This window comes from Panthera uncia, assembly GCF_023721935.1.
Source record: "Panthera uncia isolate 11264 chromosome C1 unlocalized genomic scaffold, Puncia_PCG_1.0 HiC_scaffold_3, whole genome shotgun sequence".
Taxonomy (NCBI): Eukaryota; Metazoa; Chordata; class Mammalia; order Carnivora; family Felidae; genus Panthera; species Panthera uncia.
In genome coordinates, this window is record NW_026057584.1 from 105,918,846 (window position 1) to 105,937,107 (window position 18,262).

The 18,262-nt window shown below is 41.3% G+C and overlaps 1 protein-coding gene across 1 annotated transcript in view; it reads left to right on the plus strand.

Moving 5' to 3' along the window:
* Positions 1-18,262, plus strand: part of CNTNAP5 (contactin associated protein family member 5) — a 243,413-nt gene that overhangs the window by 187,807 nt on the left and 37,344 nt on the right. The window contains exons 8-9 of the mRNA XM_049615751.1: positions 6,061-6,191; positions 13,481-13,568. Of these exons, the coding sequence (XP_049471708.1) occupies positions 6,061-6,191; positions 13,481-13,568 (219 nt within the window). The remainder of the gene's footprint in view (positions 1-6,060; positions 6,192-13,480; positions 13,569-18,262) is intronic.

Below are 18,262 nucleotides of genomic sequence, written 5' to 3' on the forward strand. Positions count from 1 at the left end.
CCTTCCTTCCTTCCTTCCTCCCTCCCTCCCTCTCTCCCTCCCTTCCTTCCTATCTCCCCCTTCCTTCCTTCCTTCCTTCCTTCCTTCCATTTCCTCCCTTCCTCAGCCTCCCTTCCTCCCTCCCTCCCTCTTTCTTTCTTTCTTTCTTTCTTTCTTTCAGGAAAAATTCTAATACGAATGAAGTAGTACAGAGAATTAAAGAAAAACTGTAAAGGAAGGAGGGGTTGCCTGAGTGATGTGTTCAAGTACATGAGAAGGATGAGAAGGAATGCATAAAATGATACTAGGTGAGATCATAGATAGTTCGTCTAAGTTAAAGAGAAGAAGGTAAAACATATGGGTTCAGAAATTGACGGGTTAGTGTATATGATGGCAGGAGGTTATGGTACTTATTTTCTGGTTACTTTGGTTTTCTTGGCAGAGCAGGGATATCCCCTTAGAGTAGGGAAGAAGGCAGAGGTGGAGGCCAGAGGACAGAAGAGAAGACATTAAAGAGCTGTCTGAGCTGCAGATGCACCAACTTAGTAAATGCACCGAGACAGAGAGGACGCAAGAAAGACCCACTTGAAGTTGGTGGGGTTGAATCTGAAGTGGCCTACCAGCGGTCTGCATTGTTTGTATTGTCTTCTGCCAGCTAAACCAGGCAGGAGTAGAGAAAAAGTCGGTTGCATTTTAGTAGTTAAAGTTCTGCCAAGCAAATATGTCCATTCAGTAAAGAGTGACCAAGGTAAGTAGGACCCTATAGGAGAGGATGATTTACAGTGATGGGCCATGTAGTTTCAGCTGGGTAAGGAGAGAAGAGAGGACATGAAGAGGTCGAGGAACAATAAGTAGTTGGTGAAATTAGTCTTTCTAGGGATTATGGGAATCCAGGCATTAGAAAAAGGGAGCCAGAAAGGGAGAAGGTTGTATTCAGAAAGTAGGATGCGCGGGTGACAGTTGGTGATGGATTGAAGGAGGGTGTTTTAGCTGAGCTGGAAACAGGTATGGAGATGCACAGTTTACTTTGTAGAGACCAGATGGCTGCTGATAACTAGGGTGTGCATCATGTACGCAGGGGTGCTGGTGAAGGAACCCAACAAAACAAAGATGACTCCTAAAGCTTTGAAGTGAGCCCCCAGTGGGTGGATGGTGCCACTGAGTGGGGCAGTGAAAATGGAAGAGAAGCTAATTGGTGAGAATGGTCTGGTTAGTAGAGACTAAAGGGTGCAGAGGAACCCACAAAATTCGGGATTGATAGGGATTGATAGGGAATGGAAAAGATTCAACATGTAAAAGAGCTCCTGCTTGCAAAGTGAAATGATAAAGCAAGAAACTAACAATGCTCTGTGGACAGAAATATAAGAATGGACTCCACTGCAGGGGTCCAGTGCCTTCATGAGTTTCTCTTTTGATGTTGAAGATACCACTTTTTGTACATCAGCCCAGTCACATATGTGTCTAAAGCCCTTTATGGGACCCCTTTTTAGAAAAACAAGTCCAGGTTCTTTGCCTGGACTGTCTCTTTACTGCTCTGTTCCAAGTTCCCACTCAAGGTACAGGATATTAGTTTTTCCATCTTTCAGAATGAGAAAGCTTGGTTGGGTGCAGATCTGCTAAGATTTTCATCAGCGATGCTGGTCTACAGCTTTACTGTTCCAAGCATGGTAAAATTTAGCCACAGTGCTCTGCTTAATTTGTACAACTGCCTGAGCATATCACCTTATTTTTTTTTCCCTAGCTAATTTCTATGTTCCATCAACAAGCCTCTTTCTCTGAAAAGCTTTCTTATTACCTCAACTCTTTTAACCGTTCATCGTTTTGAATTCACAAAATACGCATTCTGTATTGTCTGCCATATCATTCACTTTTCCCTTTGTGCCACCATCCACTTTCTGTCCATCCACTCATCCATCTACCTGATCACATGCCTTTGGAGTCAGGGTGGTATAGTGGAAGGAACATATACTTTAAAGTTCTATACTCCTGAATTTGAATCTTCTTCTCCTTCTCCTTATTATTATTATTATTATTATTAATTTATGTAGCTGTTTACCTCCCTGAAAATCTATTTCCTAATCTGAGGATTTGATTTAAAAATATCAATATCGTTACTACCGGGTTAAATGTCTAAAACATAGAGGTACTTAAGAGCAAGCAAGCATGATCTTGTTTTTGCTTTAAACTGGATCAAAACCTTCTTAATGATAGAACTGTAGCATTGTAACTGTTGTTTATTTAAATTCTGACACACAGTAGGCATTGAAAAATTATTAGTTTATAATTTTGTTGGAGTGGTAATAAAATTCTCCAGAGTGGATACTTTGTTCAACAAATGCCTTCCGGAGACTTAAGACAGCAAACCCTGCTTTATACTTTGTAGACACAGGGATGAACAAGCAACTATCTCTCCTACAGGACCTTAATAAATTCAAGGAGAAAGGCAAAATAATCATGATAGATTGAGTTTGTTTGTTTGTTCATTTGTTTTATTAAAAGCACAGTGGCAATATAGTAAAATATTTTATCAGTCTTAGGAGTGAGTAGAGACCTGGGTCACCTGAGATGGGTTTTGATGAATTAGGAGGAGCTTACCAGGCAGATAAGGAGTCAGGGGTATGATTCCAACTACAGGAAAAGAAAAACACACAAAGGTAAGAAGGAGCATTATTTGGGGAGATGCTGAGTGTTCAGGTATGATTCAGATATGGGTAATATGTAGCTGATAAATTTGGAAGGTAAAAATAAAAGGCTTTGTATGTCAGGCCAAGAAGTTGAAATACATCATATAGAATTAAGGAGGCTTGGATTTTTTTTTTAATTATTCATCACTTCCGTATAATACCCAGTGCTCATCATAACAAGTGCCCTCCTTAATACTCATCATCTATTTAGCCCACCCCCCACCCACCTCCCTCTGACAACCCCTAGTTTATTTGGCTTGGAATTTTTTTTTTTTTTGAGTTCTAGAGTCACATAGCAAAATATGTACTATTTCCACTCATGGCTGTGTGGAAGACAGAGAAGGAAGAATGGGAAAGTGGGAACCAGTAAAACAAAAGAAAAAGAAATGATGTTTTTGAATAACTGAGATGCAAGCATCATAACCCAAAGGCTTGGCTCAAGGCATTCAACTAGAAATTTTTTTTGGATTTTACAGGTTTGAGTTTCTACTTCATATTTTTTCTATTTTTATGAGAAGGAAATTGTCAAGCAGGATATGAATAATAAAATGTCTTGCTAAATGGTATATGGTATCCTTTGTTGAGTATTAGAGCAGCTTTGAAAATAGGCCCAACAGAGAGACACAGGGAGAAGGTCATGTGAAGATAAAGGACATCAGAGTGACGCATCTACAGGCCAAGGATTGCCAGGATTCACAGAAACTAAGAAGAGGCATGGGAGTATCCTAGCCTCGAGCCTTTGAAAAAATATTTTTAACTTCTAGCCTCCAGAACTATTGTCGAGAGAGAATAAAATGTATGTCGCTCAATAAAAAAGAAAGAGGGGGCACCTGGGTAGCTCAGCTGTTTGAGCATCCAACTCTTGATTTCAGCCCAGGTCGTGGTCCCAGGATGGTGGCATTGAACCCTGCATTGAACTCCACACTGAGCATGGAGCCTGCTTAAGATTTTCTCTCTCCCTCTGCCTCTCTCTCTCTCTCTCTCTCTCTCTCTCTCTGTCTCAAATAAAAAATAAAAAGGAAAGAAAGAAAAAAAGAAAGAAAATAGGTCCACCATCTCCCAAGGAGCACATGGCTTCTCTCTCCTCAGCCAATTACATCCACATAGATATGTACAGAGCATCTGGCATTGGTCAACTTAATGTCTATACAAATCCAACAGTAAGCTTATCAAACCTATGGGTCTATGGGTATTTGAAGTGTGGGATCCCAATGGTCAGGACTGCAGAGAAAGAGTGTTCTATGGGCTGTGTCTTATGGGATGCAGAGGACTGATACAAAGCTGTCCAGAATAGATGTGACCAAACCCTGGTACGCCAAGTTGTCACTTTGTAGAGGTTTTCCACTACACTCCTGGAAAACCAAAGAGTTCTGCTGGCCAACATGAGGTTGTGGGTTGAAGGTGGGTGGAGTGGGAGAGGACAGTGGCAGCAGCAGCCTAGAGACAGCTTCCCATTCCTACTTCAGCTCAAGAAGCTCCATATTTTTTTTGTTTTCTATAATAGCCTTCACTATCATTTGAATGCAGTGTTCTAATTTGAAACCAATTTGAAAACGACTGGACTAGGCATATAAAGCAAATCCAGATGCTTGGGAAAGAAATAGAACCCTAAATACTAACAAGAGACAGAAGGTTCAAGACAGATGGTGGGAATTCAAACCTGAATGAATTCCCTAAAACATCAGAGACTCCGATGCAGAAGGATAAACTAGTGCAGACATTACTACATTCTAGAGGAGGCCTTCAGGAATTATCTAATTCCTTAGGCATGCAACTCTTCTATTCTCCAGATGTTCTCCCAACTCCAAGTCAAGAAATACCAGGGCAAAACAATTTCTAAGAAAAATGCATTGGTCTCTGGACTTACTGAGAATAAGTACAACCTAAATTTGTACTATTTCAGGGAAGTTATTCCTTTAGATGTAAAAAGTTTCAAGATCCCACTGAATTTTTTGACCTTCCTCCCTCCCTCCCTCCGTTCCTTCGTTTGTTCATTCGTTCGTTCGTTCCTTCCTTGCTTCCTTCCTTTCTTCCTTCCTTCTTTCCTTCTTTCAAAATTTACTGAGTATTTACCATATGCCAGGCACTGGGAAAGTAAGATATGTGCAGATCATCAAGGGGTTTATAGATTTGTAAGAGAGACAGGTGAGAGATAGATAACACAACTCAGTACCTGTTAGAATAGAGATGAACACAGGGCCTATAGGAGCAGAAGAAGGCATTGATTCCATCAAAACTCTTAAGAGGATGAGATCAATATTTGCATGGCTCTGGAAGAACTTGTTGAGGTATTTTAGATATAAACTGGAATGTTGGGGAAGCTTCAGAATACTCTGATAGACAGAGTCACTATGAGATTATTGACATCTAAGGTGGATGGTTGTAAGGCAGGTGTTGGAAAAGATGTATAAAATAGAAGCTATGTTTAAAATGGACAAATGCATCCAGAATATGTATGCAGAATCTGTACATGCGTATGTATTACCCAGACAGTGGGATGGTAAGAGTCCAAATGCCCTCAAGGAATGTGGTATTCACCATCATACCTGACACAGAATTATCTGTCACATGCTGATTTAGTTTATGGTGCTGAATTCAAGATGAAAACAGCAGGAGTCTGGAAGGACATGCCACCCAACAGCCCGCAGGTGCACAAGGTGGGCACTTCCCTACCAGAGCCTGGCTGTGGCCCTGTGTCTACACTGCACTACTACTCCTGCTCATCTCCTCTCAGCACCAAATATGCTACTGTTAGAGAGCTATTATTCATGTTTAAGGGATAAAAAAGTAAACAGTAATAGTTGAGCAGTAACATTTGGAAATATCCAATGGTCAGAACTAAAAGGAGAGAGCAAACCAGGAAATCCAGCATTAGCTTGTAGACTTTGTGATATTGGTGGACTCTGTTGGGTAATGCTTTCATAGGCCAAACTTTTTCTTCTATTCTGGCTTAGATTATTTTACAGTCTGATTTCATATCATGTATTCTGAAATTTCATGAAGGCAATTATGAAGAAAACGAATTATAGGAAGTAGTAGGAGTTGAAGAGAGAATAGAAAAGGAATCCCTGCTATTAAAGTTTTCACAGCCCAATTACAGAATAGACTTGTGACTGTTTTATTTTCCAACCTGGCATTGTGGTTTCTGTACACACACACACACATGCACACACACACACACGAATGCACACAAATTTTGCACCTATACTCTGGATTTTCCATATGGACCCAGATGGTATAGTAATAGCATATGTAATGCCTTTTAAAAATTTTAATAATGAAAAGATTGAGACATAGGTCCCTAGAAAACAGTAACGATCAACTAAAAGACAATCTGATCATACTTTTTCATTTTATGGGTCCTATTTTTAATTATAATTTCTAATTTTTTTTCAAGGAAGCTTACAGGTTCGCTATCAGCTAAGCAAGGAAGAGACCCATGTTTTCAATATGGATGCAGAGAATTTTGCCAACCGAAGGTTGCACCACTTGAAGATTAACCGGGAGGGAAGAGAGCTTACCATTCAGGTACCTTACTTCTCTTCTCATTCAGCCAAATATGTTTTGGCTGTTCAATAAAATATTCTGTGCTTTTACCCTGAGCTAAGTGTGAAGCCAAGTCCTGGGGATAGATATCAACCACACTTGGCTCAGCCTTGGACAAACTAGACAAAAGTGAACTACGGTGAGCTCCCCACCTCCTACCAGCATCCACATCACCTGAGTTCTTGCTACAAATGCAAATTCTTGGGCATTACATCAGATCTACTTAATCAGAAATGTTTTTGCAGGGGAGGTAGCAGGTGATTCTGAAGCCTAATCAGGTTTGATAACCCTGAACTTGAGTATAAGAGGAAGATGCACAGCTGAAGAGGAATCACAAGAGACTGACAAGGGCTGGGATAGAAGTGTGTACAGGTGCTTTGGGAGCATGGAAGAGAACACTAATCTCTTCTGGGTGTAAGTACCTGTTTCTTAGAGAAAGTTACTCCTAACTCTAGTTAGTTTAGAAGGCGAGGAGGAGTTGGCTAAGAGGAGAAGAGAGAAGGAGCTGGTCAGGTGGTGGGTCCATGTGAGCATCGGCAGAGATGTCCAGAACAGCACAGCATGTGGCAGGCACTCTGGAATTCCTGGGGTCTCATTATAAAGGGCAGCAGGAAGGGGAGGGCACATCACAACAGAGAACATGCAGAGTCCAGGTCATCCTGTTCAGAATCGTGTCCTCAGGTGAGCCTTTCCATCTGCCCAGCAATCCCCCTTTATTGTTTTAGTCCATCATTCTCTTGATCTCCTAGATGACAATTTTAAAACCTCCTTCTTTCTCCTTATACCCCAACAGTTACAACCCCATCTTCCCTTGTGCAAGATGACTTTCTTTTCTTCTTTCTTGTGAGAAATGTAGCATCCAGAAGAGAATACCCCCGTACACTCTCTCCACCCTATTTACCCACCTCCTGCATAGGTGACCAGGCACTCTATCTCCCTCATGTGTGTGAATATGAGCAAGCAGTGATTCTAGCTCATGCCAGACCGACCACCTGTGGGCCAGGTGTCAGATCCCACTCAAGAACATCACTCCAGCCTTCATATCTTCCCCGCCCTTGTCAACATTCCCCCGTTCTGTTGGATGGCTCCCCAAAACATAAACATGCAAAGATTGCTTGCATTAAGAACATAATTACAATAATAAATAAAATAATAATTTGCATACAACATGATAAGAAGAAATGCTCTGGAGGTCGAGGGAGACCTCTGTCTTCTCTGTCTTCTCTGACTTCATATACTGCTCCGTTTCCTCTTTCAGTCTATTGCCCATGTCCTTGGAAATGTCTACCTCCTTGGTCTTCTGAGTTTCCCTTCCTTTTTCTTAAACCTACATCACAGAAGGATTTTTCCCTGTGCTGGAGTCAAATTATACTTCTCAAGACACCAATGGCCGTACAGAATCCAGCGATCTTTTCCTGACTTGGCTTCTCGTTGGCATTTGACACGGCAATTGCCTCTGATCTTGACACGCATTCTTATTTGGCTTGTAGGACACGGCTTTCACCTGCTGTTGCTACTGCATCTGCTGCTTGCTCCTTCTTTTCTCTTTGTTTGCCCTCCCATCATCATTCAAACTGGAACATCACAGGACTCATTTTCATACTCCTCTTCTTTTCTGTCTACGCTCATTTCATGTCTAATTTCATTCAGACTGACAACTTCAAATGCACTGGGATGCTGATGAATTAATTCCAAAGGTGTATCTAGCTCTAAACCTTTCCCTGAATTCCAGATCTAGCACTGCCTGCTTGGCTATCTATTTGAGTGTCTATTGTGCATCTTGAACATTACATATTTCACACTAAGTTTCTGAGAATCTTACCCCAAACACTCACCACCCCCATAATCTTCCACATCTCAGTCCATGGTAGCTCCATGCTTGCAGTTTCCCAGTCTAAACATTATGGTGTCATCTCAGATATCTCTTCTCTCACATGCAACATCATGTTGATCAACAGCTTCTACCCTGCCCCAGCCACTCTCATCTCTTCCTTGGATTATTAGAGTTTACAGTTGCATCTTAATTGACAGATAGGCCCTTGCTTCACTTTTTGTTCCCCTGCAAGCTTTTCTCAACACAGCGGCCAGAGAGTTTGTATTAAAACTTTAGTCTTAGGCACCTGGGTGGCTCAGTCAGTTGAACACCTGACTTCGGCTCAGGTCATGATCTTGCAATTCGTGAGTTCAAGCCCCGCGTCGGACTCTGTGCTGACAGCTCAGAGCTTGGATGGAGCCTGCTTCGGATTCTGTGTCTCCCTCTCTCTCTGCCCCTCCCCTGCTCATGCTCTGTCTCTCTCTCTGTCAAAAATAAATAAACATTAAAAAAAAATTTTAAGCTATTCTTAATGACGCCATTTTTGATCACCTTATTTAATATGGACAACCTAGCCCCTTGACTTCTACCCTGCAGTGCTTGAACACTATCTAACATTCAGTATAATTTATTTATCTAATTTTTTGTCCTCTCTCTCTCCCCTAGAGGACAGGGATTTTTCTCTGTTTTCATTACCATAGAACTCCCACTTTGTCAAGCAGGTGCTCAATAAATATTTATAAATGAAATGAATGAATTCCATAGGGTTTAATGTACTATGTGGGGGAGATCAAATTGACCCTGTGAAGAAGGTTTCCCATAGGATTTTAGTCATGGAATATAGCATGGTTAGATTTTCATTTTCAGGGGGTTCACTGTGGTCACTGCATGGAAATATGCATTTGATTATGAGATAGAGACCAGCCAGAAAGGGATTATGAGAGCCTCAATTAGTGCAGTGGGCAGAACCACAGAGATAAAGATGTGAAAAATAACATCAGTAGCATTGTGTGCCCTTTTGGGTGTGGGCTATGGGAGAAGTCAAGGTTGACTATTAGTTTGCTTGATTGAGTAGAAGTTCAGAAATAATTGTCAAATATATGGTATGAAAACAATCCTTGAGTGATTATAATTTAATGAGTTTACCTTTAGAATTTATTCTTGAAATAGGGGGACACATCTTTGGAGAAAGTTCAGGCTGGAGCAAGATTGGAGGATCAAATGGATGGGAATAAAGATTTCTTGTGTGAATATCTTGACTGGGGTCCTGATGGAACATACGGGCACATTCTGGTGGGCATGTGTATATATGATTCCTTTTTCCTTTCTTTTTTATATTTCCTGTATTTCTTTCCACAAATGAAAGACGCAGATAGGTCAGTGGGAGGACAATAGAAGGTATTTCCTTCTCTTCTCCATCAAGAGGATCTCTACCAATCAGTTTAACAATCAACAATAAGCATGTATTGGTTGATAACATATGGTTCCCAAGACACTGAGGAAGCAGAAAAAACTAGAGCTAGACTTTGTTTGAACTTGGACTCAGTTTCTTGACGCAGGAACACAACACACCTGCCTCTCAGTCACCCCCACCCCTCTTGCCCTATCTAGATCTCTTCTTCCTCCTTGTGTGGAACTCTTCAGTGAAAACAGAAAAAGGTAGGCTCCTACTCATCACCAGTCCTGCCCTTAGGCCGTGTGAAGCAGGGTGTAGGCCTTACTCAGAACCTGTTTGAGAGAGAGGGCAGGCGGGCATCACCATACTCCACCAAGCAGAGGCATCCTGTACCTAAAAACAGATTCTTCCATGCCCTCCCAGGCCCTGAGTGGCTATTCCTCCTCTTCTCTTTCTTTGTGATGCCAAGAAGGAGGTCATGGGGGCTGGGCCTGAAATGAGGAGCAAGTGCTCCTGGTGATGATTTGAGAATTATAATTTGGCTAGTGTTTTTTTAAGGTATAGGTGCCCACCAGCACGTCCTGGCAGTGGAGGTGAACTTCAGTGTTCCTATTTAAAATGCATCCATGACATTAAACGGATTAAGCCAGCTTACCAAAATGCCAGCTCAACAAGCTGTAAAGAAGGAGGTGCCAGGCGCTTTTGAAACCCAGTAGTTAGTTCCTTCCTCAGAGAGATGAAAATCTCAAGGTCAAGGTGTCGCTACAGGGAGACAAACTTGAGTGTGAATTCTTGTTCCACCACGTGCATTATGTGATCTTAGACTATAACTCACCTTTCTGAGCTTCAGTCTACTGCTGTATTAAAAAAGAAAAATAAAAACAGGCGGGGGTGGGGTTCAAATGCAACCGAGCTCAGTTTTCATAAAGATTAGATGAAAGAACATAGCTGAAAGACCAAGCATGAAGCCTGGCATGTAGGACATACTCAGAAAAGGTTGGCTCCATTTTCATCTTTTTCCATCTCACTTAAAACTTGACAAGACCACTGGGTATCCTCAATTCTGAGATCAACAAGGCTCTGTAGTCCAGATGACAAACTTTAGACATCCCGCTGTTTTAAAGGACTACAATGCTTCACCCCTTACGACCTCACCAATTATAATGAAACACAAACACAATGCTAAACCGTAAAATGCACAAAAGGAAGCCTGATGAAATAATGCATTTCCCACTGAATCCCTCAATGATTGCAATAGCCCATATTATAACTGCTGAAACCCTAAAGTAAGTATCTGTGGGGCACCCCTCTTTTTTACGTATGTGCTTCTGTCCTGTGAGTTGGCTGTTTTTCCAATTGGTGAACCAGCAGCTGAACCAGTACTACTGCTCAGGTGCCCACATCCCATGTCAGGGCTGGAGCCCGTCCCCAGCTCTCCATAGTCCACCAGGAGCCCCAGGTATCCTGTGAGCCATCTTCCTTCCTCTCTGAACCTTTACAAATACTCATCTTTTCCGAAAAACCCCTTTGATTGTCATTCACCGCCTCTCCTTCATTAGTCATCTGGTTTAAGTGCTAACCACCAGGTCAGTTCCCCAAAACAGAACAGCAGGATAGGGAGGACTCACGTACTTGACCAGTGAGCTCTCCCATGTGTGACATCTGGGCATGGGCCTGTTAAGGTTTAGGGACAACTTGCATGGGAAGCTGACCCTGGGGAGCCCGGGGAGGAGGTGAGGGGCAGAAGCAAGGGCAATCTCAGCTCCACCTTCAGTGCTACGAATCTTTTCACCCTTCTCCACTCAGCTGGAAATTCCACCCACTTTAACCTCCTCTCCAACCAGGACAAGAGCACATGAGGGGAGGCCCCCTGCACCTGCTGGAGGGGGCAGTTTTAGCCAGTGGAAGAGGCAGGGGAGAGCTCTGAAGTGGGGCAGGAAGAAAACATTCCTAGAGGCAAGGACTGAATCTGAATCCATGGGTATTAATCAGACTACGGATGGGGACCGTGGGGACTAAAACCCTATGTCGTACCTAAAGGTGAAGGAGCTGCCAGGCAGTGAGAGACATCCTGGTGCTGTGACCGACTCTGTCCTCATTACTTCAAGATAGAAAAGGGATCAATACAGGATGTTTATTCATTCACTCAGCAAACCTGTGTTAGGAGATACTTTGCCAGTTTCTCTAGTAGGTCCTACAGAAAACATATATCAGTAAGATGTATGAATTCTCAAAGAGGCAACAGTTTAGGGAGACAGGGAGGGAGAGAGAAGCAGATCATTATAATGCAGCACTTAATTTTTTTTTAATGTTTATTCATTTTTGAGAGACAGAGATAGACAGAGTGCAAGCAGGGGTGGGGCAGAGACACAGGGAGACACAGCTTCCAAAGCAGGCTCCAGGCTCTGCGCTGTCAGCACAGAGCCCATTGTGGGGCTCAAACTCACCAGCCGTGAAATCATGACCTGAGCCGAAGTCGGATGCTTAACCGACTGAGCCACCCAGGCGCCCCAATATAATGCAGCACTTTAAATGCAAAGTTAGAGGCAGGAAAAAAAAGACACCATGAGGACAGAAAAGAGTGTCAACCGATCCAGCAAAGGCATCAAGGAAATCTTCCTGGAGGAGGTAGCCTCTGGGAGCACTTAGAACAGTGTTTGGCATATAGTAGATACTCAAACATTTGTTGAATGAGTTTTGTAGAAAGCCAGAAATTAAACAAACAGTGATTGTCTACAATCCCTATCTAGAGAGGGATGGACAAGGAAAGCAAACCCCATAGAGAGTGACAGGTGGGCCACATGACAGTGGGACACTGCTTTGTGACACTGTCTGGCCCTGCCCAAGTTATGGATCTCTAGGACATCATCTCCTCAGTCTGTATAACAGGGGTAATAATGCCTATCTCACGGTATTCTAGGGAGGCATGTATTTTGAAAGCTGCTTCAATATGATGTCTCATACATACCAAGAGTTCAATAAATAGCAAATATGATTCCAGTCTAATTTCACAAATGAAATAGTAATAAAGCATGTAACTATGAGCCACAGTCACAGCCGGTGACTTCTCTCACAGTGGAAACCACTGCAGGACCTAGAGGTTCCTGGAGGAGGGTTCATTTGCGGAGGGACAGTCGTGGCCATGGAATCTGGGAGAATCGAGTACCACCCCTGGGTCAGCTGCTCCCCAAGGGAAGAGCGGGGCTGGGCACACAGCTTGAAGGGGTCTTAGTCTCCTTTTCCTTCCACATGAAACTGTAAGATAAAGAGGATCCTTTGTAGGCACAGCATCATGTGAATGTGCAGCATAGATCCTGGGAAAACTAGACCAGAAAGGCTGAGAATGTAAGAATGGATGGGTAACACTGCCTCAGAATGAGGGGCAGGGAAGGAGATGGGACTGGATTAGAAAAGGAGAGTCCCCTAAAGGATTATGGTGCAAAAAAAGTCCTGGAAATCCCAGTGGTGGCTTTTGTTCACCCCTATGAAGCGGGGTTATGAGGTCTTCCTGTTGGTAGCGACCATTCAGTGAGTGTCTCCTCCCCATGGTCTAACTTTCTGTCACCCTGAAAGATTTGCTGGGCAAAATCCTGCAGTCCACACCTGAGTGAGACCAAGTCAGAATTATTGTAGCAAAGGGAGCAGTGGTGGCCCTAAAGACCAAATGAGGAGAAAGGGGGAATTGGGGAATAAGTGTGGGCTTTCTGTGTAATGGCAGGCGTGCACAGCACGTTCCCAAGAAGGCTTCATTTGTTTCCTTATTTGCAACAAAGAACTTGGTGAGAAAATTTCAGTGGGAAGATAAATACCTGTCAAAAGCTGTACAGAATTTCCCAGGGAGAAGACTTGTGTGAAGGCCTTTATTTAACCAAGAGGGAAGAAAAAGGTATTTTACGTGCATTGTGGGAGAATTAGCGAGACGTTTCTCATCTCTCCAGAGACAAAAATCCCAAAGAGGGGTCTGCTCAGTGTGTGTTTCCAAACTTTTTCCAGATGGGAAAGTGTTCTGCCCTTTCTGTGCAGACCTCTGCTGATGCACATTTGTCTTCTGTTTTCCTGCAGGTAGATCAGCACCTGCGACTCAGTTACAACTTTTCCCCAGAAGTCGAATTCAGGGCCAGACGGTCACTCACCTTGGGCAAAGTCACAGGTTTGTTTTCTCATCCTTTCTTTTCCAGTGGGCTTCGTTGAAATAAATGAAGAAACAAATAATTTCCATCAGGCAGGTTAGTGATTCAAATCTGGAGCCTCTGGCTCACCATAGGTAAGATCTAGAACCGAGATTTCAGGTAGGGGAGTTGCTCAAGCATATGTGGCAGGGTTGGGAGCTGGCATTTATATCTACTTTATGGAATACTGGGTAAGACAAAGTAACATAGAAATTAAGTAAGATAATGTTTACTTATGTTCTAATTAATTAATTCTCAATGTTTGTTTTTTACTTATATTTTCTTAATGTTTACTTACCAAAATTAAGGATTTGACCTACCCAATTGGTGGATTGCTCAGACGCTCAGTCCCTTTATTAATTCACCACCAACTGAAAGAGGATTGAAATCTCCTCTCATAATGGTGGATTTTCTTTTGTTTTCTACCGGAAATTCTGTGAAATTTCATCTTCTATGCCTTGAGTGTCTTTATGAGGTGCATGTAAGATTGGAATTTTTATAACTTGATGAACATTTTTTTTCATACTGAAGTGGTCTTTTTAACATTAAGTATCTCTGTGCTTAAATCTACTTGTCTATTATTAATATAGCTGATTCACTTTTCCTTTAGTTAGTATTTGCATGGCCTGTCCCTTCTCGTGTATTTCCTTTCAATTTTTCTTTCTTTTTTTTTTCCTCTTTTTATTAAACTCAAGTATGGTGAACATATAGTATTATACCCCTTACAGGTGTATATTCAGCAATTCTGTACCTTTCTCCGTGCTCATCAGGATAAGCATACTCTTAATTTTCCTTTTACTTTAAGCCTCTGTGTGATCTTGTGCAGAACACAAGGCTGAATTTTGTACTTTATCCAATCTGGCCAGCTTTGTGTTATAAATTGGCAAATGTAAGCTTCTCTACATTTTCGTATGGTTGGATTTGTTTCTGCTTCCTTATTTTCTGTTCATTCAACTTTTAAGGCATTTCAAACCGGAATGCATTTAACGCCAGAAATGAGTTGCTTGCATAATGGCGGGACCCCTTCCATTGTTGGTAGATTCTTGTTGCAGTCTTTTGGAATGTCTCATCAGCCGTCCCAAGTGGATTTATGGGAAGCTGCTAACTTCATCACTGCCATCACATGCCATTTATGGGAAGCTGCTAACTTCATCACATGCCATCACTGATGAGATGCTAGAGTCCAGAGGCCACTGAGGCCCCAGTCCTGGAGTAGTCCTCCCCAGAAGGCAGGAAAAGATCTCTGAAAAGTGATGGCAGAAGACACAGCATGTAACCATGAGTTTGCTTGCCAATAGAAACAGCTGAAAAGGCATAAAAATGACGCCTTTCTCACTGCAGCCTTCCAAATCCATAAACTTATTTAATTTCCAGAGCATAATATGTGTCCAGAAACCCAAATGCAGTTGGGTCTGAGAAATGTCAATTTTAGTCTGCAAAATGGCAGTCAAAGGAGGCAGTCAACACTGACCGACTTCTAGATTGAATTTTGTTGGTTGTTTGTTTTCTCATTTTCATCCTACCTCCTGTAATAATAATTATTTTATGTAGATACTTTTTTGATTTACCGACGCAGTCACTATTTGACTTGTTCCTCACTCCTCCAACTTTCTACGTATTAACAGGTTTGATTTCCTTCTTTCTGAAGTACATCCTTATGAATTTATGTTGTAGAAGTGTCCCCTCATCTGATAAAGGACTTTATTTCACCTTTTTTTCTGGGAAGATAATTTTGCTAGACATACAAGTCAATAATGAAGGGCATTTCCCCTCTGTTATTGAAAGAATTATTTAGGTATGTGATGGAGCCAGCTCACACAAGCTCCTAAGAGCCTGTTAGATACATCTTGTGCCCAATTTTGCATTCAGTGATGTTACAGTTCAGGCTGAAATTGGCTAAACTCAGACTGTTCATGGAAATCAGAAATGCTACAGGGCTTCTCTGCTGCTGGGGAGCAAGTTTTAAACCCTTACCAGCACATCCCTGCAGTATTCTGTCTTTTACTGTTACTGTTGAAAAGGTGGCTGTCAGTCTGTCCCACCTTTGAAAGTGCTCTGACCACCCTGAGCCCCAACACCCACAAGCTACTTTTAAGGTGATCTCTTTTATTTTGGTGTTTTGTAGTTTGATTACCTTGCATCTGGGTGTAGATTTATTATTGTTAAGTATCTCATTCAATGTGTTTGTTTCCTGTTTGTATCTGTTAGGTTCTCATGTTATCTGTGTATCTGGTTCATATGTCCTATTTACCCATATATCTATGGGTTAGTTCTCGGAAATTCTCAGCATGTGAAATTGGGCTTCGTTCTTATTCTCTCTCTTCAATTATTTTAGACCTGCACTAGATAAGTCTTTGATTTTCTATCTTCATGTTTCTTACTATACTTTTGTAATAAGTATTATTTTTTGTCTATCTTGAATTCTGGGCAGTGTATTCAATTTTATCTTTAAATTCACTAATTCTTTCTTCATCTCTCCCTAATATCTCATTAAACCCATTCAATGAAATATTTCTCATAAATTATGTCTTTATTTCAAAAAATAATGTTTTGTTCTTTTTCAAACGTATCTGTTTATTTAATCTGTTGTTCTTACACTTTTTTTGTTCCTATATTTTATGTCTTTAATTATTATGTTAATAACTATTGAACATAGCTCTGTTCAATAGCCAACATATATATATATACATATATATATATATATATATATATTTTTTTTTTTTTTTTTCTCTTGCAAACCCAATATCTGAAGTATGTAGGGGTCTAAATCTGTAATTGTTTTCCTATTTTTTTCATATGATTCTTATTCTCTCATGTGTGTGTGCACGTGCATGCATATTTTGTTGAAATTAATGTGCTGGAACCTTGATCAAAAATTGGGAAGCTTTCGTCCAGGCAAGATTTGTATTTTCTTCTGCCATGTGCCAGAAGGTGCTACCAATTTAGGATTATTTCAAGTTCTCACTTTTTTTTTTTCCAAAAAGAGAGTGACTATAAATTTGAGCTGCAGGCCTGAATGGGAGCAAGCCTATGACTGAAGTATCAGCAGAAATGCTGTTCCTGTTAATATCATAGTAGGTCATGCTACTGTTACTTTTGTTGCTTATTTTTCAGTTGAGAGCCACAGTAGAAATGGGAAGGTTTTATGTGTATTCCCTTTGCTGTGAGGTGATATTCTTTTCTAGTCTACTTGTCACTAAAGCTTCATGTGAGAGTCTCAGGTTCAATGTCTTCACGTGGCAAAGGCTCAAAGCTTAGATTTCTGTTCTTCTCCGGGATGGTGCAGGTATTTTCCCATGATACAACCCAAATGTTGGTTTATAGCTCACCAACTTGGTTGTGTCCTCCCATCCCCCCAAAACTTAGGATTCTTCTTTGTTCCCCAAGCTCAGTGACATAGTAAAGGTATGTTTGTTGGTATTAATGAAGCAGAATTACTTTTTAGAATATCTAGTATGTTACATGTTCTATGCTCCATAAATGTATCTAGAGTCATATAATCCTCACTGCAAACAAATAAGAAGAACCTTGGGAGGAAAGAGAATTAGAGCTGAATGATGACAAAACTCAAGTTGTTTTTCGTAGCACCTGATTTGTGCAGTGGAAACTCTAGAAACATCCACGTGTTTAAACAGCATCCCCTCATTAATCTTGTCACCATGTAGGATGTTCCTGTGGTCTTCCTGTCTTTTGAATTAAACCTGTAATACATAAGACTAAAAAGGTGAAACTTCAAATAAAGGTACTAAATCATTGAGGGATACTTTCTCATTTTGTTTTTGATACTTTGTGAGGAAAGATTGGAAAGAGCTTGGTTACGGTTGAAAAATAATACTCAGTAAAGTTTCTTCATTGTGCTAAGTGTTGGACACTCCTGCCTTCTGGTCTCTCTCCCCATCCAAATTGCTATGACAGACAGGACTCCCATTTAACCTCAATGCTTCTGGCCTATGAGAAGTCTCTAGCTGGTGGTGAGGGAGAGGATGTGAACATAAGCTTCATCATTAAGTAAGGGCACTAATTGTGGCTACTCTTTGGAATTAAGCCTAATGGATCAGAAAGAGCATGGTGCAGGGATAGAGGGTATGGGTAGAGATGGTGTGGAAATGGGTAAGTGACATTGATGACAAATGAAACCCTACTCCACAGTTTTAGAAGAGCCTGGCACTCTGTTGGACATTTTCAACCCTAAAGCAAAGATGTGCAAGCATTTTTCAGAGTAGATACCCAGAGCAAACAAGGTAATAAATCTATTGCCTCAGTCTTCTTTAGTGCCACTAATAGCATTCCATTGTGATACAAGAACAAGTTTGTTTGTTGTTGTTGTTATTGTTGTTGTTGTTTTCATTTTCTTTCTGTAAGAGGAAGGACCAATTGACCATTTTAGAGGATAATGATTTAGTACATAATCTGTACCTACCGTGGTGCTCCATGGTATGTGGTATATTTATACCATGATGAGCAAAACACTTTCCTGAGAATTCCTGTGATGCAAGAACTAGTCCATGAAAATAACAGATATAATTGTTGACATTAAAACCTGCATCGCAGGCGCTCACCTCTGGGAAGTCATGGAATGTTGCTAGGTTTATGCCTCCGTTTACTGACACCGTTGGACTTTTAAGGGAGACCTTTTTTTAGCTTGGGTACTATTGCATCAATGGGTTTAAGAGAA